The sequence below is a fragment of the Pocillopora damicornis genome, chromosome 3 (genome assembly GCF_964200805.1).
Source record: "Pocillopora damicornis chromosome 3, jaPocDami1.2, whole genome shotgun sequence".
Lineage (NCBI taxonomy): Eukaryota > Metazoa > Cnidaria > Anthozoa > Scleractinia > Pocilloporidae > Pocillopora > Pocillopora damicornis.
In genome coordinates, this window is record NC_142672.1 from 25,254,911 (window position 1) to 25,276,907 (window position 21,997).

The 21,997-nt window shown below is 38.4% G+C and overlaps 1 protein-coding gene and 1 pseudogene across 2 annotated transcripts in view; one reads left to right on the top strand and one right to left on the bottom strand.

The window, feature by feature from the left end:
- Positions 1-2,118: 2,118 nt before the first annotated feature.
- Positions 2,119-21,997, bottom strand: part of LOC149049026 (guanylate-binding protein 7-like) — a 53,044-nt pseudogene continuing 33,165 nt past the window's right edge. The window contains exons 3-10 of the transcript XR_016184754.1: positions 7,930-8,102; positions 7,144-7,330; positions 6,053-6,311; positions 5,445-5,740; positions 4,490-4,744; positions 4,076-4,198; positions 3,622-3,669; positions 2,119-2,722 (exon numbers count right to left, since the gene is read on the bottom strand). The product of XR_016184754.1 is annotated as a guanylate-binding protein 7-like (transcript). The remainder of the gene's footprint in view (positions 2,723-3,621; positions 3,670-4,075; positions 4,199-4,489; positions 4,745-5,444; positions 5,741-6,052; positions 6,312-7,143; positions 7,331-7,929; positions 8,103-21,997) is intronic.
- Positions 20,881-21,997, top strand: part of LOC149049027 (NLR family CARD domain-containing protein 4-like) — a 25,313-nt gene continuing 24,196 nt past the window's right edge. Inside the window, exon 1 of the mRNA XM_089201481.1 lies at positions 20,881-21,599. Within this exon, the coding sequence (XP_089057607.1) occupies positions 20,888-21,599 (712 nt within the window). The 5' untranslated portion in view covers positions 20,881-20,887. The remainder of the gene's footprint in view (positions 21,600-21,997) is intronic.

Consider the following 21,997-nt stretch of genomic DNA (forward strand, 5'->3'; position numbering starts at 1 on the left):
TTCGTAATGAACGTTGAACTTTTCGTAAACACGTTCCCCGCGCGTTGAAAAAATAATTGAAGAAAGATGAACACAATAGCCTCTATTTGGCGCAAAAATATTCTCGTATATTTGTCCTTAGACATTATCTGTTGCTCTAAGCTCTCACTTTTCCTCCAGCTTCACTCAGAAACTTTTCGCATCTAAACCAAAAACCATCGTGTATATATTTGCGCCAAATAAAGACTATTGTTTATTTTGAATTTCGGAAATTGCTGGACGTGTTTCCCGTCTCTTACGGTGTTATATCTTTATGTCAGCATAAAGTATAGGAGTGGCGTCCAGTTCGAACTGGAAACTTAGATAATTTGCCGACAGTATTTCCCTTCTGATCACAGATCACGCAAATTTTCGTGATTTCACGTTGTTGTTTTACAGTGGACGGCTGAGAGATGAACAGAGTTTTAAAACGCACGCGCTGAGCGACTGTTCTGCTCATTATTTAGATCTTTTGTTTTGCCACATCCTCGTTGCCGTTGTCGTGGTTTCCTGAAGTTCCCTAATTTTTAGTCCCGCGTGAAACGTCTTATATTGTAACTGGAAATGCAAGTTCTTTTCAGCAATAAAGTACCGAGTTGTTACTCAGTTTTTTTGCCTATCAGAACGCTAAACGAATTTCTTAGGATATCAGAGTGAAATAGTTTAGCATAGATCCCAAAAGTGACTTTTTGACGCGAAGAAAGAAAGGCCCCTCTATTTTTATGTACCAGTCTCTCCTTTTATGGAGACGGTCAAAAAAGGGGTGAGCTGAGACATTGGAGGTCTCGGGAAGAGTGAGAGGAGCTTCCTTTCCTTCCCAAACCCCAATTTTCACTCTTCCAATAATTAGATCTTTTCCAGCAACTGAGACCCTGGAAGAAGACAAGCTCAATTTTTTCAAGTTAATTAATTCAAATTACTCAACTCAATTAATTCAAACTTATTAATTCAATTAATACTATTGATTCTAATTAGCTGACAAGCTCATTTTGTCCTTGCAAAAAAAGCCGACTTTAAGAAAAGGAACGGATGAATGATTCCTTGAGCTTGGATCAGTTCACAGGCAGCGTTGTGCTTTCAAGTAGGCTTATTTTGTGATGCTTTACATTGATGATGCTTGAAACTGGAGATGTATGGAAAATCTTTCATGATCAGAAAAGTTTAAGTCGATAATTGTTGTTACAAGCTTAAATGCTTGTTCGTCTCACTTGACATTGTAAATAGCGATATAGTACGTCAATTTTTACCCAACGTTGTTATTATTTTTCCCTCACTTTTGTTGATTTATTAAAAGGATTTTTATGAAATATCTTTGTCTCTTTGTAGTCATAGAAAGTACAGATGGCATGGGTGGTTGAAAAAGACCCTGTATACGACCTCTATCTTTGTTGTCTGGACCCCAAGGCACAGTCATTTAAATAGTTTTTTCACAGCTGAACGCACCACGCGCAGAATGATATTTTTGCGCAGACTTTGTATTAAAAAGACCAGTATTTAGTCTTTAGTTCGATATAGGCAGCCCCTGGATGAGAGGAAAAACTGGTAAATTTTCATGGTTTTGATTTGCTTTTTTTTTCTTTTTTGGTAATTTATCGCAGAATCTGTCGGCCTGACTTGTGTAACAATAACGGCTTTCGTGTCCCACCGACCGACCGTGTTTAATATTGTTTTTGATTTTTTGTTTGCATGTTTGTTTTTTTTTTCCTTTAACCACTTGTTTATTTCCACAAGCCGCCCGTCGTTCCTTGAGTTATTCTACGCTGTTTCACTCGATCAGCAGGCATTAAAAGCTTGGCATCTAAGCATCCTCTCCTTTTTGCTGCTGTGATTTAATTCTACCAAGTGTTAAACAGGACGACGAGAAAAACTCAAAAGGTGGAAAAAGGCCGAAATCATTTCAAGCAGTCTCCTTTTTTGTCGTTTGCCCCTTCCTTCCCCACTTCTCTTCCGCTAGAGCACACTAAAACAAACTTGATATCTCAACCTTTACCAAATTTGTCGTACACAGAGCCTACGATGGTTTGTTAGGTTTCGGGCTTAACTCCTCGTAAAGGGGATTTTCTTTGCGCTAGTTATTAAATAATAAGAAGACCCGATTGGTTTCTTTTTTCAAATTATTATATTTTAGATCACATTCAAGTTGTTTTGCAGCCTAATTGGTATCACGGACAACACACAATTTTCACTTTCTGTATAAAATCAACATCATATCCATTGGCAGGAAACGTGTTACATAACTTTAAGGTGGTTAACTCGTTGCAAATTATAATTAACTGGAAGCTGATAGAATGCAACTACTTAACAATTTAACTAGTGTTCATGTAAAGGGATAACTTTAGAGGCTTTACATAACGCTACACTTTGATAAGGTGCTAGCGACCCCGCCTAAGACTGGTACCATTTGCAGCGCTCTATCAAAGAATCCCGGCTTTTGAACTTGCCGTTGTCGGCTCTTATTGAGTAGCAGCTGTTGTCTCAAGCTCTCCACTGTCTTCTCCATGCCTTCATTTGATTTTTGCATTTGTGCAAGTCGTTGGCTGAGTACCTGGTTTTCCTGCATGAAACTTCGTCTGTGTTTTTCAACTTCCATCACTCTCGCCTTTACCATGTTCTCCATTTGTTGTCGTTGGACCGCTGCTTCAGCTTCCATCTGTTCACGGAGTCTCTTTTTTTCTTGCTCCTGTTTTGCCTGCAGCATTTCCATCTAATTACCAGACAGGAAAAAGTTCAGGTCAGACAGCTATAGGAGAGCCATGATGAAAAATATTATGGCATCTACTCTTGTTCACCTCTGGGCTAAAATCATCAAATTTCTCAGTTACTCAGAATGAATTTCTGGTAAAAATACTGAAAAATCTTTTTAGAAAACACCCAAAGGGATATATTCTCGCTAGCGTGATTCAAACTAACGACATATTTTCAGGCATTTGAAGGTGAAAGTTTTTATGAGGTAATATTCTTATAACAAAGAAATTAAGGAATAATGAATCTAATTTGACACATCACAAAATTACATTGGAATGGAACCAAGAGAAAAAAAGCAGGCAGAGAGGGCGGCCCCTGCACCAGGACTCGTTTAGACGATATGTCAGCCTTTTGTTTGTTTTTATTTCACCTGCCCTGGTACCAAATCGGATGTTACTCAAAAACCTAGTTCCCAGGAATGAGTGTGCTCACGCATTTTTAGAAGGCTTACTTTTCTACGTCTTTAATTGGATTTCACCACATTTATCACCATAAAATTCGTGTGTCTGTGCTTTCTGGAATCAAAGATGTGCATGTTTAGCGCTTCTGTCTGAGAAGGCAAAACTCACAAAAAGCAGTCAATGGTCCTCTTTGTTCCTTTATTCTCTTTTTGTGATCTGCACAAATGGAAATCGTCAAATGATAGATTTGACGATGGTAGATTATTTTTGAAGCGTGGAATGATTTCTTTAGTGATTGTGAAAATGTCGGATCAATATCAGAATCTGATCAACTGCACACCTACCCCTCCCCTGACCCAACATTAACCCTAACTTGTTATTTTTTGATTGTTGTTGAGTTGGGGGAGGGGTAGGTGTGCAGTTTCTCAGATACTGACATTGACTTAAAATGTCTTACTTCCTTATGGCGCTGACGATTTTCTTGTTGTAAACGTTCGTGTTCCTCCTTAAATGAGAACGAAAAGTCACATCAGTATAGGCTTTGTCTAGCAGATGATGAAATTCTATATCCTCGCCATTAAAACTAAATTAATATAGCAATGTTTTTGACAAAGAACAGAGAAAGAAAGCATGAACTTCAATCGGCTTTTGTTCTCTTATTAATCAGTTGATTAAGTTTGTTGAAGATAGGATGTTATTTTCCGTTCCTTTTCTTTAGCCGCAGAAGGTTAACAAAAACAATTCCTATTCCATTTTCCATTCCCAATTTTCCTTTCTCCTTCCCTCTTCCCATTTCCCTTTTTCCTATTCTTCATTTCCTATTCTCCGTTCCCAGCATTTATCATTCTCAATTTTTTTTCCGTTAAAAAGTAATATGATTATTAAGTCGATTAAAATTACGTCATCAGTACCTCAAGTTTTATCTTCTCTTGCTCTTGATAGGCTTTGGCGGCAATTTCTCAACTCAAGTTCTCGTCAAAGTCCTTTAATTGTTTCAGCACGCCCAAGTATTGTTGCATTTCTGTCATAAGTTCCTGTGATAAAAGTAGAACTTTCGCTTACATCGTTGCTTTGTCTGTTGGTTTTCTTTGTGGTAACTACCAAGAGATTATAAAGTTATATTCTCTTGTAACAACATAATAGTTACTAAGACCAAGAATCGCAATGTACTTGTTTTAAAGGAACTGAATTTGGTTTGAATTTTTTCGCTGTCCGTGAAACTATTAACGTCAATGAAAAAAAAAAAGGAAGACAGATTAGAAACCTCATTAATTTGTCTCATTTCTGATCTGAATTTTTAATTCCAAGTAAAAAACCCTATTTACCGGATGAAACTCGAAGAACACAGCAGCACAAACTTGTTTAGCTCCGGTGGCACGAGCTTTGTAGTCCTGCTCAATCTTTTTGTAACCTGCTACAATGTCATCGAACATGACTTTGGCGCCTTCCTTTCCATGGAGCTGGTCGAGGATTGGGTCCAAGTGTTGCTTTTTGAGTTGCTTCAGGAGAGCGTCACAAGCCTCTCGTGTAAACTGAACATTCTCAGTCTGCCACGTGACATAATCTCGGTCAGCAAACGACTGAGAAATAAAAATAAAAAATAAAAAAATAGCCCTTTTATATTTACAGTAAATACCAGTGTTCATCTTTGCGTGCTGTTGTTTGTTCCCAAACTTTAACTGGACATTTATTTGTTGTTTCTGTGAGTAACTTGTGCCAAAATAATTGAAATTTACGAACATTCTCCCCCAGTAAGTCCAACAATGAATGCTGGGAAGCACTGTAACTATTATTTCGTGGCATTCATGGTTGTATAACCAGACAGTTACTAAATATTTATCGCTTACAAATTAGAGTTAGGTTAATTAGATGCCGCCATGAAATTAACAAGCAGTAGCCTCCACCTGGCGCGGAAACGTGCGAGAAAAATAGTCATCAGAAAATGTGTAACGACAAGCGTTTGCAACTTGAGGAAAGTCTTGAGCCTCGTGTAAAAAGAACCGAGGATATTTCATTGCTTTGGAAATGCTTCTGCACAACCTATTCTTTTCACCGCACTCGATTTCGGACCAGGTACTCCGCTGCTTTTAAATATTTCACCAAGATCCGAAACCTTGAGTCAAATCATAAAGAGTTTGTCCTGTTAGAATTCTACCACAAATCGAAAATTTTATTCATCCCCACAAAAATGTTGGACGAAGTTTGCAAAAGTTCGTCGGTATCATTTTACTCCAAAGTACTGAACGAGGAATGTTTAAGCAATGTGTGAAAACTCCTTACCACTAGCTCGTTGAGGTACCTCTCGGTTGTAATAGAGGATATTCCGATTGTTTCAGCTTGTAACTGACCAATTGCTTGGTCAAGAGCAGTTTCATGACATTTACGAATGTCTTCGGAGTCACAAGGCAGCTGATTGGACAGTTGTGAATGCACGACGGCGCTGTAGACATTCATGGCTTCGTGCGTTGCTTCAGAACATTTATCTGTTACAAATGTGTCCCAAGCTGACTGGACATTAGGAATCACTCCAGGAGTATTGATGGCCTGCACGTAAAGTTCAATCAAGGCAGCCAAACCTGGAAACAGAGTGGGTTATCGAGGGATGAAAATTGTCTCTAAGTCTAAGGACATACTTAATTAGAAAAGTATACAGTAGACAAACGGTGTAAAAAATAATCTAAAATAGAAAAGCATGGCAAAAGATTGTGACTCCCATAATTCAAGAAGTAGGCGGCGACTTAAGATTCTAGAGATCAAGCTAATCCCTCGAAATTTGTCTTCAAAACCAGTAATTTTCATCTGAAAATTTCATAGAAATCTGAGAGAAGTTACGAGTTGCTCTCTCACGAGAGATGAAAGCCAAACGAAGATGCAATAGTAGCCTTTACTTTCACCAGTCACAAGTTCTCCGTCGTTGAAGCTGTGCTTAGGAGTAAGAGTTCTTTTCAACAAGACCTTGAACTTCTCTATCCCAGAGAAGAACTCACTGTTGATCTGACTTTTGTTTCTGTTGATGTTTTTCATGACCTCTTCACTTACAGATGGTGGTGGCAGTTTGAAGGCTTCGAAGCCGGGGAAGAAACGCAAAATGCTTTCAGCGACTCGTTGGGTGTGGTCCGCCCGTTCCTTTCCTTGATCCTTGAAAACCTGGTTGGTTTAAAAAGCAGTTGTAATAAGGAACCAGTCATTTTCTCCTGGGGTGGGAGCCAAGGATTCTGGAGGGAAGATGGTTTTTAGTGGGGAACGGGGTGGGGATCAGTCGTTGCCAACAGAGTATGAAGGGGATACTATGGAAAATTGACTGCCAATTAGTTGCCAATGAAGGGGGGGGGAGGGTCACAAGACTATTACAGAGTCTTTTAGGGGTCATCAGGGGAACTTTATTGTGACAAAACCAAGATCCTCTGTCATCCCTTTCATAGAGACGTTTGTATCACAAGCCAATACAAGATTTAGATCCCCATCGCTGAGGATATGGAGCACATTACAATGTGATAAGTGATCACTGTAATCAAGGCAAACCAGTCAATCAGTCCCTCTTTGTTTATAGAACACGACTACGTTTTAAGCAAAGTCAATATGTAAATTAACTGAGCAGACTTATCCAATTACTCTATGCAAAGAATAAAGAAAGATCTTATCATTATTTTTGGTCGAGTTAAGAGAACGTCTAAGTTTAGACGACTTGCAGAGAGATATATACATAGTTACAAAAAAAAACCAAAAAAAAACCAAGTTCCTTCCATTTTCAAAACCTGTACATCTCCAAAAAGTTAAACAATAAACCTTACAACCAAGAAACAAAACCATGTTCTCGAATACTCGGTTATTTTGTTCATATAACAAACTGTAAGAGTCTATTCCGAGAAAACAGTGATATAATCAATATTTCTGCGGCTGTGACAAAGAGTTTTTCAGGGAAGCGTTTGATTAATTCTTTTGTCATTTCTGTTCAACGTTTCAAAATGAGTCGCCTTACCCTTGTTAGGAAATACTCCTTAATGTCTCTGCAGTCTGTTGGAATGGACTGAGTAACATCCCTGAGAAGCCAGATGAAGAATGGAAAAGTCTTGTGGAAGAATTCTGTGTCCTCTCGAGGGCTGCTCGCGCTCACACTGCCGTCGTTGGAGCAAAGTCTTATTCGTTGGGACAATTTCATAATAAAACTGCAAAATGTTAAGAAATGTTTTCGTTTCATCTATCGCGAACGATAGCTTTTCTGTCTCCTCTTATATCTTTGTTCAGCTTGGTTCTCTTTTTGGGAACAAAATCCTATTGTCAAAGGGTTAAAGTTTTACGCTTGCATTCTGACGAGGATAGACGAGAATTTGTTTTAACGAGAGTTTTTCCAGAGTAAGGTCGACTACCATTCTCTGTTTGAGATATAAGCCCTATTCATCCATCAACGCTTAGTAAAAGGTTTGTGGTCAAAAAATCGGATCGTTTGTGTCAGAGTTACAGTACATGCATCGGTTTTAGCTAATAGGCTTCAAGAACTAGTTAAAAATCATGCGAGAACACTTTGTGCAGCCGAAGTCATTTACACATGCTTTCCAAGTGCTTTTCAGCAACCTTTTTTAAGATAAATTTTACATCCATATGAAATTTTCTCTTGGAATACGCGTTAAAACCGTTAAAATACCGAGCCTGTATTTCACTTATACAAGCCTTTAAGAACACGCAGAAATATGCCTAATTTAAGGACTTTCTCTCCCCTCCGCTTATTTCTCCACCCCTAAAATCTGATGTACTTGGTGAAGGATACTCCAATCCATTGAGGTCATGTCTGGTGGGAACCCCTGCTGAGTTGTAGATCAAAACAGAAGCCAGCAAAACAGTGAGAGTAAATATCTGATTGTCATCCAAACCTTCTCCCATCACTGCACCAATTCCCTCTGAGTCTAATAAGACCACGGTACATTCCCTGCCAGTGGAGTCCTGAGAAAAAGAAATAGCTAGTTTCAAGTTGTGTAAGCTCTGGTGTGAAGAAATGATTCCAATTTAACTTGTTTTGGAGGCAGTAATAACTTGCTATTCTGAAATGACCGCTAAAGCAACGCAACTTAGTTTTGGATAGAAATGGGGGTAATAGTGATTTCAAATTTTGACATTTCTTAGCTTTCATAAACTTGAGATTATCGCGACGTCTTTAACAGACAAAGGGTGCCAAATTTTCTTGAAAAATGTATGTTACATGAGTGATTCTTCAATTTTTTTAAAGTTTCCTCCTAAATTGCATATTGTCGGACACAGCAGTACAGAAATTGACCCTCCTGCCCCCACCTCAGCCTTTTTAAGAAAGACCTTTCAACAGCTTAATTAAACATTAATAAGCCCTAAATACAGTCATTAAAACACATTTTATTGCCATAGAAACTTGGTCTACACATCAAAACATCTGTCTCACACCCTTAATGCTGAATGAGTTCGAAAACTGGTACGCTTTTGCCAATTAAAATCTAGTAATCGTGTCAATAAATGAGCAAGATACAGCCGCAGTTACCAGGAGAACCTCGAGAGTTGAAGCTTTCTTTCAATTAATTACGTTGTTTTTCCAGTAACGCAACTGCAAGTTATGGATGAAGCATTTTAGTTTCCTGATTTCTGTGAACTCACCCGCATTTTTTATGGCACTATTCACATCCAAATTCCAACAGTTTCAGGATCAAAATGATGCCCGAGAGGGAAAATCTCGGGTTGATCGAAAGCTTCGCTCAAATTATTCGACTTCCCTTTTCAGCATGGACCGGCGATCGATACAACACACACGGGACCTACACATAGGAAATGTAATGAAACATATTTTAATCAATATTGATAAAACTCCGGTAGTTGTAAATCACTCCTTGAAATTACGTTTCAAACAGTCACACCAATTTTTTATATGGGCATACAAAGGAATTTATTAGCCGTGATCACAGGTAGACCAAATTTGATACACGAGTCTCCAAGATCAAGATGCAGCCCAGAAGAGGAGTTCAAAAGCCAAAAACGCAGTTTTTTTTAACGCGCTTAGACTGACAGTCGCAAACCAAGATGAACATCATAACGACCAGTCAACTGCAGGAAAATTAATGTAACTAATCTGTGGTGGGTCTAAGTCGTGTTTCTAAAAAAAACTGCATTAAGATAAACTGGAAAGCTTGAGGTCAGCTACCTTAACAAGCATATGTCGGTGCCAAGAAAAAAATAAGTCCCTGAATTGATGAATACGTTAACTATAAAAACCAAATGGAATATAAGCAGATATCACTCTGCCCATTTTTATCCTATAATAATCTTTTCTGGTTTTCATTATTTGGCGATCGCGCATTCTTCCAAACCCTCACCTTAACCGTGTGTGTATAGAGAACTTTACACTCACAGACGACATTTGATGGATGTAGATGTTTATCGTCGATAGAGTCAAAGGGAGCATATCCCTCCCGCCCCTTTAGCAATTTTTTAGGCGTGCGAAGACAGGTTAGTGAACTGAAAAGAAAAATCAGTCTCCCCATCCCCCCCCCCTTTTTCCCCAATGAGGTGCAGGGGTAGCTATGACGCTCCTCTCATCTATTTCATGATTACATGTGTGTTCTCATTGCGCCCAGCAGGAGCTTGGACATATATAAGAAATAAAAGTTGTTATGTAAAAACTGATGACCATAAAGACATGGACAGAAAGTTTTTTTGGTAATTTTTCTTGAAGCCATGTTTCCAGCTCTTTTCTGAAAGCATAATAAATAACTTGAAATGTTACATGACGCACTAATGTCTAGAAAACAAAATAAAGTTTGCAATCCAATTGTACAGGCAATCACATGATTTGAGTGCTATTTGTAGAAAAAAGCACGAGAAAATTTTTCAGACATCAACAAAATTGCAGGAGCCAGTAGGACAAGCGCAATTTGCGAAATAATTTACAAATACACATTTATTCCAAATTGCAACAAACATTTTTCATTCTAATTGACCACAAGAAATTCTTCAGAAATGATCCTTATTGCTTTGCTCTTTTATCGGTTTCTTGTTCCTCGGAAAAAGAGGCTTTCTTGAGCCACTCAGTCCTACACGCGGGAGTTAACAAATTATTCACATGCCATTCACAACGAAGGTATTTTTTTTTACATGCAACCGGTTAAAAAGGAAAGGGCGAGCTGTATTTTCGGCCGCACATGACCATTAAAAACTTAATTACAGTACTTGCAATGGTGTTCGTTACTCAATGTGTTTTCGTTGAAATTCTAACTCGCACCTCTGGATCTCAGTACGATCCTCTGACCAACTGAGCATACATTTGTAAAATGCAATAAATCAAATGGTTTGAATCCGGGAGTAACCTGATCGTTCGTGTGAGTTTAGTCCCAAGAAGGACTGTTATCGGTAGCAGTGACTGACGTTTCGACAACCTGAGTGGATGTCATCATCAGAGTCAAGTAATAGTTGTTGTCAGTTGAATGTTCTTAGTCCGGTTTGTATAAACTGATTGGTCAGTTTTGCCGTGATGTAATCGGTTGTAAGACTCAAGTGGCGTTGGTCAGTCGTGATTGATCGGTCTCGATCTGTCAGTAAAGTTAAGTAAAGTTAGGTCATTCTGTTCGGTTCGTTTGTAATGTTAATATCGTGAATGAATCGTTGGTACGGTGCCTGCAGTGATGGACACATGTTGATGGGAGTCTGCTCCCTGTCTGCTCCTCGATTCGTCTTTGTCTTTGACGTTAGTCAGTAACTAAAGTAGTGTAGTAATGGGTTTGTGAGCGACCCGGATATTCAAGGGTTATAGTATGCGCGAGATGTTCTCAGATATGCCCTTTATGTGCGGTGTAGTCGCTGTAGTAGGAGGAGTTGCGTTGTCGTTAGCTTCGGTAGCAGTGGTAGGTCGGTGTGTGTTCAAGTCGTCGGATGAAGTCTTCGTTGAAATTTTTCTTCGAAAAAAAATGATCAAGTTACTTATTCTCGTCGGCTGTCTGTCGTGTTGCGTCCTGATAGTTGTGGCTTTGTGTGATGTCGAGTTGTGGGATGACTCGTCCCCCTAAGTGATCTGCTGGTATGTGTCGGTTCTGGTATGTGTCGGTTATGAAGACACTAGACAGGAGTGTCGAAACGTTGGGTTTATGAATTGTAACTTCTTCAATTACATTCATTAAATCTGTAAACCAGAGTAGCATCAAACCATGTCTGATGTGTCGGTTCGATGTAAACTGTTGTTCGTAATAAGTTGTCTTCACGGCTTACCAGGCAGTCTAGAAAAGGTACTTTACCATTTTCTTCGACCTCTCTGTTAAACTGTATGTCAGTGTTTTGTCAACTAAGGTGGTGGCGAAATGCGTCGATTTCAGCGTGTCGTACGGCGGTAAATGTCTCGTCAACGTAGCATAACCAAAGCGGTATAGTTTGTCGGCAAGTCTAAAGGCCGCGTTTCTCGATGTTTTGCATCACAATTTCTGTTACCACAACAGAAACTGGAGACTTCATAGCTGTACCGTATAACTGTTTGTAGTGTTTCCCGTTGTACTGAAAGTAATTTGACGTTGGGCAAAGGTTTAGTAAGTCCATGATGTCCTCTGCAGGAATCATTGTGTAGCTCAGTGCATTTTGCAAATAAAAACAATGTGGAAGAGGAATACCTTCTCTGAAGATATGGTTTTCTTTTTCGTTAAATAATCAAGACAGATCGCAACAAATTCAAAGATGGAGTAGTAACATTTTCACAACATGACACAACGAATGAACTTGTCGCTGTATTGTTAATGTAAAGGCTTGTCCATAAATCTTACCACTAGTTCCCCCTCCCCCCACCCCATTGTCATCAAGGTCCCCCCAGTTAAGGAGAAGCACAGATATAATGAGCAGGAAGTTTGATGATGTCCTCATTGGAGGTGTCTCTTGATTCGTTTGTCCTTCCTTACATACTCGTTGAAGGAATCCTCTTGTAAATTTTCACTTTGGAAGCGTTAGTGAGAGTAAATGCTTTTTCTAGCGTTTCAGTATTGTCAAGTTACATCACATTTTTAGGGTTTTCCCAAAACCATTGAACGTTAAAAGGCAGGGGTTTACGTCGTCAGTATTTCAAACATGATTGGTAATTCGCTTAATACTCTTGTTCCATCCTTTTTAGCTGTTTTTGCAAATTTCGTGAAACAATGTTAAATTTATCGGTGAACTACAGAGACATCTATCAACTTCTCTGAATAATGTCGCTCGACAAATAACCAAAATGTTTACATCAGTATTTAAATAGAGAAACTGTTCAGTGTAAATTTTGTTGGGCTGCGCTTCCTTTATTATTGCAGTGTGCCGGGTCTGCTCCTTAAGTTTGCGTTTTATGCCAAGCTGCGAGCGTTTTAATTAATTTCTCAGATCTAGAAGAGTCAATGATTGTAAACATGAGAGAAAAAAAGCGAGCAGGAAAACGTAACTTTTCCTCTTGAATTTGCGTGAGCTTATGTATGAGTTTTACTGTCCATTTGTTCCTTGGATTCAGCCCAGTATGATATAAGAAAGGCCAACCGATTTCCGCCCATTTATTCTAGAGAAACTAATCTTTTCATTTCTTGGACTATGACTTTATTTCTCAAAGGAACTTTAATTTGCGCAGCCATCTTCAATACATGCATGTTGGATGAGAAAAGTTGCTCCATAACTTCGAGTAAACGGTAAGTTGAAACAGCAGTCGGTGATGCGAAGAGTCAGTCACTTACCTACTAGCCTATAAATAGACTTGAGAATATAATAGCGAGATAAAGGTGTTTTTGTCTGTTCCACTGGCTGAGTGTTGAAATCTTTTTGAATAAGAATTTTCATCGTTTATCGGCCAGCTTTGATTTGAACCAAAGACAACATCATTCTTAACAAATGGAGTTACAATTATAGTCTACAAACTAATTTTGTGATCCGTTGAAGTCAAATGAAAGAACGAGCGAAATCGGTATGACTGGCAAAAGTACATTTATTTTTTCAATCCCGTTCTGTCGCAGAAAGTGCCTAAGGCCCAAAGGAAGGCTATGGTCGACAAATAAGCTAATGGTTTACCGATAAAATCAATGCAGAACTTGTCCTTTTTGGATGAAAATTCTGTAACAGAGATGGCATCCAGGGAGAAGTTGCTTGACTGCAAGGGACATTTTAACGGTTTTTATATGCTGACCATTTAATGGTGTCATTGCACTGGGCGAAGAGAACTCACGCGATTATATTTCACTAGCAAATGGAAAGGCCTTTCATTCGCTGAACGCGTTTTTGTCCACTGTGATTATGAAAACCTCCAATCTCCTCGATTGTAATTGGTTTAAAAAACTCCTGTTTTCCACCAATTCACTTGCCAAGTTATTTTCAGACGGTTTGTCATCGGACAGTTCAATAAGCTAATCACGTTCAAAGTTGGAGTATAAATCAATCAATCGCATTCAAAGTTGTAGTTTAAAGACCTCTCGCAACCTTGGTTTCAATCACAGTGACAACATTTTAGAGGACAGAAGTAATTTTGTATGATTGATTGGTAATGAGACTTAATGTTATCCAATTCGGTCTGTAATTATACTCCTGTCGCTTGAATAATTTCGTTCCCTTATCATGAGATAGCCTCACTTGGTACGTTTACCCAACAGAATAGTTCAGACGTTCATGCATGTTTTGTAGACTAACTGATGTGAGATACTGCAACAGCAGGTGGAGGTGAACCTCATCTCTGGTACAGTGGCCAGATCTTGATGAATACCAAAACGGAAATAGAGCTTATAAAATATGTCAGTGAAGTTTAATCAATCTGGACACCAATTTAGTGACTCATCACTATCACTTGTCACGCAACATCGAACACGTCCTCAAGGAGTCACGGAATGGTTTTTTTTGTTATTATTTACTTATTTTTTATTTATTTCGCCATTTTGTAATTATGATACATCAGTACAAATAAAAAAGAAATTACATATACATTAAAGTGATATAGCTGAAGATTTAGCATGAGGAGAGGAACCCGTGGGAAAACCAAGAGGCTTTTGAGAGCCACAGGCTCGTCATACTTTACAAAAGTGAGGTATCAGTTTTAGGGAGTGATTTAGGTGCAAGATATTTCAGGTTAAAAAGGAAAGGACACACACACATAAAACAACAACAACAATAACAGGCACTCAAACAAACATAGACTTGAGCAACGTAAGAAAAGTAGGAAAAAATAAATATATGTTATTTGCCGGCTGGGAGGTCCGTATGGTGAAAAACTGTGACCGAGGTCTTGAAAATACTGCCCGAGGCCGTAGGCCGAGGGCAGCATTTTCAAAACCGAGATCACAGTTTTTCACCATACGGACTGACCCTTAGCCGGCAAATAACATATTTATTGTTTTTAAACTTGACGAAATTCTTTCCGATAGAACCCGAATGATTTATGGACGTAAATACGGCAAGATCTTCCATAAACTGAACAATTTTTGAGTGGGTAAACGGTAGTTAAAATAGAGGTGATTCAAATTTAAGAGAGATGCCTCAGCGAAACATTTTCATTTCCATAACGATAAAGGTGATTTAAAAGGCTTCCAAACAAACTTTGAAACATTATTTTTACAAGTATCTGTCACAATCTGACACCTGTCAATTAGAGAGCGCGCAAAAAAAAAAAAAGCGTAGGAACATTTGAAAACAAACAGAACTAGTTTGGCAAGGACTGTCACGACAATGTTTTCTTCAAAATCAGTTAATGATCTAACGGAAAGTATTATTTACTCTCATCGACCATTCATTCATGTACGAAGATTTACCTCTGTTCATTAAGTAAACGGCGAGGAAAGTAATTGTGAGTAAATTCAATTTTTTTATTTTGAAGTTGTGAGAGTTTGCTCGTTTGTTTGCTGTAATGGCGTGTTTAACTCTGATCTTTCCTTCACAAAAACTAAATTCGAACGGCACACTCCAACGAGACACAAGGGAATTTAATGCGGCCTTTTCTCAAAAAATTCCTTCAATTTCTGTTGTGCAATTTAAGGTACAAATGTCCAAATTGAACGGAATTGGAAAGACTCACCAGGAGCGTATATTTGTTGTAGAACTTAAATTAAAACTTCGCTCGCTCTTTCACTATGAACAAATTGCTCGAGAAAATTCAGATATTAAATGAATGAAAGTTCCATCGTTCAGTTTAACTGTAACCAAATACCTCACGTTTCAACTTTCTGGGTACTTTTTGTGAACGATTAAAATTAATTGCTGACGGTTTTTAGGCCGCTTGTCAACCAACGTAATGACACTATTGTTTATACAAATTCATTCTGAAACCAATATTTTTCTGTCAACCAAAGTGATTTGATAGAGAGAAAAGAGAGGATTCATAAGTTATTTATCGGCTTGAGGTAGTGACCGACGTGTTTGCTTAAAAATACTGCCCAGCCGGAAAATGAGGTATATTTATGAAAAATGACAACGAAAGTTGGGATGTACTCGGCGACTCACGAAAACGTTACCGTGGCTCGTGGGCAAAGATAGGAAAATACTGACCGGGTAAAGAACCAATCAGATTGCAAGATTCGTTACCGTGCCCTCTAAAAAAACAATAATAAAAAGTTACTAAATAAATAAAGAAGAATAAGAATGGAGTTAACTAAGGAGTAATGTTCGCAATTCATACTTCAACAGGGAAATTGTGCCAACATTTTGGATTTCTATATTCAGAGAATTGAAAAATTTAGGTCCTTGCAAACATAACACAAACTCTTTGATATTTGTTCTGCTAGGGGGTATGTGAAAGGAATTGCATTGTCCGGCGTAATAGCAATGATTGTTACTCGAAGACGAAATAATCTTTTAAGAGCATCAGGAAAACGGCCTATCTTGAACAAAAATATGATCTTTCTTATTTGAAATCGATATATATCGTATAGATTAAGAATTTTCAACTGCTTGAATATAAGCACAGTTTGAGCGTTAAAAGTACTTCTTGGTATAATTCGTACCACCTTTGTCTGGAGTAGGACAATACGTTTCAAGGTGGATGGATAACTGGAGCCCCATACCGTAATGCAATAAAGCAAGTAGGGATAAACAAGACTATAGTACGGGGTACATAAAGTTGAAGTAGGTAGGCAGAGACTAGCTTTATAGATTATACCAATGGATTTTAAAACTTTCTTAGCGATATTGGCAATGTGCGGTTTCCATGACAAATTTTCGTCAAAGAATAACACCTAAAAACATAGACTTTTTAACTCGGTCAATAGTGCGTGGGTTAGTCTTTAGTTTAATGTCAAGTTTTTCTCTTTTCTTTTTTTTGTTTGAAAACCATTAAATTTTATTTAATTATATTTATCGAAAGCTTATTGGCTCGGCACCAGTCTGTTAAGTTAAGTTATTCTTCATTCAAGGTTTTCTCGATAAAATTCAAATTTTTATGAGAGAAAAAGATGTTTGTATCATCAGCAAAAAGAATGAAGTATAAAACCTTTGAGACATTATACATCTCAGTGATGTAAATTAGAGAGAGCAGAGGACCAAGAATGGAGCCCTGGGGGACACCACACTAGATATTTGAATAAGATGAATTAAATCCATTAAACTGAACAAAATGTTGTCTATTGTTAAGATAGTCTTCTTCATTGTTCTGAGAATTATTTGGTAAGCTTTTTTTCAAGTTTTTCTTTTTCAACAAGGTTCAATCCCCCACCAGATTACCTTTCTGACTGATTGGAGTAGGTGTAATGACTAGCTGATTAAAGACTGTCATATGCACGACTGTGGAAATGGTTCTACACACACTGTACTGTTTACATTTCACTTATCAAAAATAAATTAGTATCAGTGGCTAATTAAAGACCATCATGTGCTTGGGCTGTGGAAATGGTTGTCTCCTTAATGTCACTCATCAAAAATGAATTTGTATTTTGACTTTGACACCCATTGTGATTGATTTTGTCTTTTTCAGTTATTATATGACCAATGACTTTAAAATGATTGTCTTTGTAGATTTCTGCAGTGAAGCAGATTATCTTTAATAAAATTCTTTTCCAAAATAAATGAACATTAACTTCTACAGTTACATCAATTATCAATTTAACGTTGATTGAATGGGCAGGATCGGTGGCTAGTTTTTGGGTTGTGTCCTCTTGTACCGGTACACAAAGGAACGAAACATTAACAAACTGCATCACAACTCCATGTATGGATATGAAAACAATAGGAATTTCCCCGTGTACTGGTACACCAGGACAGCCCCAGTCTTTGTGTCTAGGCTTAAATATGGTAAATTAAATTGCCAGGTGATAAGTTAATAATAAAGGTCTTTAATAAAGGTCTTTATTAAGCACTCTAAACAACAAACGTGTTTAGTTACAATGACATGAAATCAGCAAGTATAAAACTAATAAACTAACTAAATTACTAACTGAATAACTAATAAGAGAACAAACATCTATTAATAAAGGTCCTTTTGAAACGTTCAGTTCTGACAAGCGGGAGAGTATAATTATGGCGCCTCTTACGTAGCGTATCCATTGTTCGCTCTGGTGGCAAAAGGTCATCTAAAGCTGTTGGAAAATCGCTGTCGGTGATCTTGGCCCACAACTTCTTATCTTTTAGAATAATAATATTTTCAATCGAAAAAAGCTCTTTACAGTAGCCAAGCTTAAAAGCTCTCTTGAACAGCCTGTCTATGCGACTCAGATACTTATGATAGTACGCGCAGCCCCATACTTCTACAGCATATGTAAATATAGGTAGAATAAGACTGATAAAGAGAAGATGAAGATGATCGAGCGGCAGTCCATAGAATTTACAAACACGTAAGATGTACAGACGACTACTGGCTTTCGATATAATATTATCAAAATGTAAATCCCAGTTACACGGATCAGATTGAAAAGTTACACCCAACAACTTCAGACATGGTTTACGCTCTATAGAAACCAGAGGAGCAGGTAAGGCCTTAGTGGATTTGCCTCTAAGAAGCATCTCCCACGTTTTCTTGAAGTTTAGTTGCATACGATTAGCAGATGTCCATGCGACGATCGATCGGACCTCCTCAGCTGCTAAATTGCCGTTATTAGCCAGCGATTTTACTGGAATACTTAATGTTAAATCATCAGCATATTTCACAAGTAAATTCTGATTTGGTAGAATGGCCTTAATATCATTGACCATAATAGAAAATAGTATAGGGCCTAAAACTGTCCCCTGAGGGACACCTCTATTGATATTTACATAGTCCGTGACAATGGCATCAACAACAACTCTTTGTTTCCTGTTCTGTAAAAAACTAATAATCCAATTGGTCACGTATGGATTTATATCAAGTGTTTTCAACTTAGAGCAGAGGATATCATGAGGGACCGAATCAAAAGCTTTGCTGAAATCAAAAGAGAAGATTCTAACACAATCAAAACCCGACTCAAGCCATTTCAGCCAAGCATATTGACACTTAATTAAGGCCATTGTCGTATTGTGGCCTTTGCGGTATGCAAACTGGTCGAAGCTAATGAAGTTCTTCATATATTGAGATAATTCTTGTCTGTATACAAGACGTTCAAAAACCCTCATTATTACATTAGTCAGCGAAATGGGCCGCAACTGTGTGCAATTTTTAAAGTTGGGCTCTTCAGGCAAGGGAGTTATGTCGGCCAATTTCCAAAGATCAGGCACAATGTGATTTTCCAAAGAACAGTTGAAAATATGGGTAACAACAGGAGCGAGGTCGTACGCAAACTCTTTCCAAAACCAGTACGGGATTCCATCTGGACCAGAGGCAGTTTTTTTTAGTTTCAGTAGACTCCTGGTAACACTGGAGACCGTTAAAACAGGCATCTCGCTTGATTCCGGGATAGTGACAGTGTCAATGGGTTTATAAAGGGGATCAGTGTTAATGGAACAGAAAAAATTATTGATCTCGCTCGGGGAGATAATTGAGCTTACTTGCGAGTTGGTAGACTTCCTTCCTGTCAGGGAATTGACTGTTGACCACCAAGATTTGGATCCTGCACTATGTTTCTCAAAATTCCCTTTAACTGCTCGAACTTGATTATCTCTGATCAACTTGTTGATTTTCTCTTGAAGAGTTTGGATCTCAATCGAAACAGGATTTCCTGACATGTTACTTCGCCGAATCAATTTTCGCCGTTGGTCCAGTAGATGTTTGATTAGAGGAGAAAAGAACGGGGGGTCCCTATTAGACACACGTACTGATATACCCGGAAAACACTCATCAAACATGGACTTAATCTTGGTACAAAAAAGATTAAGTTTTCCATTCACATCTCCGCATTGATAAACATTGTCCCAGTTATGAAACTTCAACAGTTTATCCATATCCAGTTTATGATGATCACGAACATCTCTGAACATCACAGTTTTCCTTTCAGCCTTAAGTGGGATTCTGGGATATACCAGGACCACAGAGTGGTCAGATCGAACTAGTCCTTGAGTGACCGATACTTTCCTCCAAAAATGTGGGACGTTAGTAATCAAAACATCCAAAATTTTGTTCTTTCTTGTCGGTGTATTTACCATCTGGAATAAATTTAGTTGTGTAAGAAAATCATTGTAATCTAGCTGATTGAGGTCACCACAAATTATAAGGTTGCTGTTAGGATTACCAGTCAATAAATGATCACAACTATTTGTTAGATGTTCCAATAAATCATCAGGACAATATGGCGGATCTGGAGGATGATAAACAGCAGCCACATAAAAGCTTGAGTTGGGAGTTGTAATTTTAGCCCACAAACATTCAAAGGCATTATAAAAAACGCTGTCTAATCGTTCCAACAACCAATCGCTCCTACAGACAATAGCAACACCACCGCCTGACCGGTCAGTTCTATCCTTTCGCAAAATTGAGTAATCCTTCGGACAAACGAGATGAGATGGAAAATTTGGTTTAAGCCATGTCTCGGAGATGATGCAAATATCGCAGTTGTTTGAGTGCAATTCCATATGCAAAGCAGAAGCAGCATCAACTTTCACAAGTGATCTTGCATTAATGACCATACATTTGGGGATTATTCGGGGTAAAGAAGAAGAGTGAGTAGAAATGAAATGCAAATTTGTATCCTTGGGTCGAAGTCGTGCGCGTTTGGTCGTTGATAAAAAACAGTGGTCAGTGACACGAACTGGAATCTTGTGATGTTGTTGACGAGGTCCAAATCTAGAATTAACACCAGCTCTACGACCTCTAGCTCTATAAATTCACAATGACTTTAAGCGATGAATAAGATAATAATCCAGTTTAACCTTAGGACAACAGGAGCGAAGTTGAAATAAATTACGTCGACTGAGAGAAAATCTAGGTCTTGAAGTTTGAAGTGAAGCAGTCGGCATGTAGTTAAAATTTTCCGGACCCGGGTTAATTTCAACATCCACTGCAATAGATAGGTCCTTGATGAAACCTCTTTCGGACAGAGCAGCAACCGTCGAACCATGCTTTGACCATTTGGTGATCGGTAACTTAGTTGAGCGTCTTGCAACAGCAAGGTCTTGACCGCAGCGAGAAGCAGAAAATAGCTTTCGACTGACGCTAAAAGGGCCTTTAAAGGTAGATGGAGGCGAACAGATTGAATTGTGCTTGTCAAGATACTGAACGAACAAGGTAACAAAGCACAAAAGCTTAAAAAAACAACAACGACGACAGTAAGCGGCAGCCATCTTGGCGCACATTACATATTCAGTATTTCAGTTATTATATGACCAATGACTTGCTTGACAATAAGTTGCTGAATTCTAGTTTTTATATGTTTCTGAATGCTTTTATTTTCAGAAGTCAATTGACAATGTCAGAAATTGTGAGAACTGATGAGAGCAGTCCAAACAACATTTATGGTGACCCACCAAAGATCAATATTAGTCTTCCAGAGAAAAGTGAACTAACCCAGAATTTTAAAAGTTGGAAGGATGTTCAACTCCCAATTGACATTCTGTTGTTAACAGTGAAGGACTGTGAGTTCGTAAGCTGCTACTATTACATTGTCGATCCATTCAGAAGCTATTTTAAAGGGCTTGGTCATGTATACTTTGGAAGCATTGGTGAAGATCAGGATGATAAACTGAAAGTTGCTTTGATGAAATGCTCAGAGGGCTCTAAAGTTCCTGGTGGTGCTTTGGCTGTGGTAAAGAATGCTGTCACTCAGCTGAGGCCAAAAGCTGTCTTTTTTGTGGGCCACTGTTGTGGTATTAATCAGGAATCAACAAAGCTGGGGGATGTGGTTGTATCAGAAAAGCTCACAATGTATTCCTATCAGAAGGTTACAAAGGATGGAAAGAAATTTCGTGGGTTTATAACTCCTGTAAGCAGAGACATTGCTGAACTCATCAAATGTGCAGGTTATGGTTGGAATCCACCCCTAGAAAATCCTAAAGAAAGGAATGTTGAAGTCCACTGTGGTGAGGTTTTGAGTGGTTCTGAGCTCGTACAAGCTGAGTGGCGACGATATGAACTAGTGAAGTCATTTCCTGAAGCAATTGCAATTGAAACAGAAGGAGAGGGTAAGATCTCTTTTTCCTTTGAACTTACTCTGTAAAATCTGCTGAAAGAGATATTATTTAATGGATATATGATATCAGCTGTGGTGGGTAGTTTTCCTGCCAGTGAGAAATACACTGGCTTGTGTGTGAACATACTGGACTTCAAATCAAGCAGTCTGGGTTCAAGCCCTAGGCTTAAGTGACGGTGTTGTAGTCTTGGCTGAGAGACCTTACTCTTACAGTGTGTCTCGATATCCAGGAGTATAGATGGCTACTGATGAACTGACCAGTATTTCATATACATGTGGAGGGAGTAAGAGTACAGTCTTAGTGGCTGAATGGTATGGGACCTGGGAGAAGCTCGTACTACAGGGACTAGCACAGCACCTAGTATATGTAAGGTGACTTTCTAAAATATA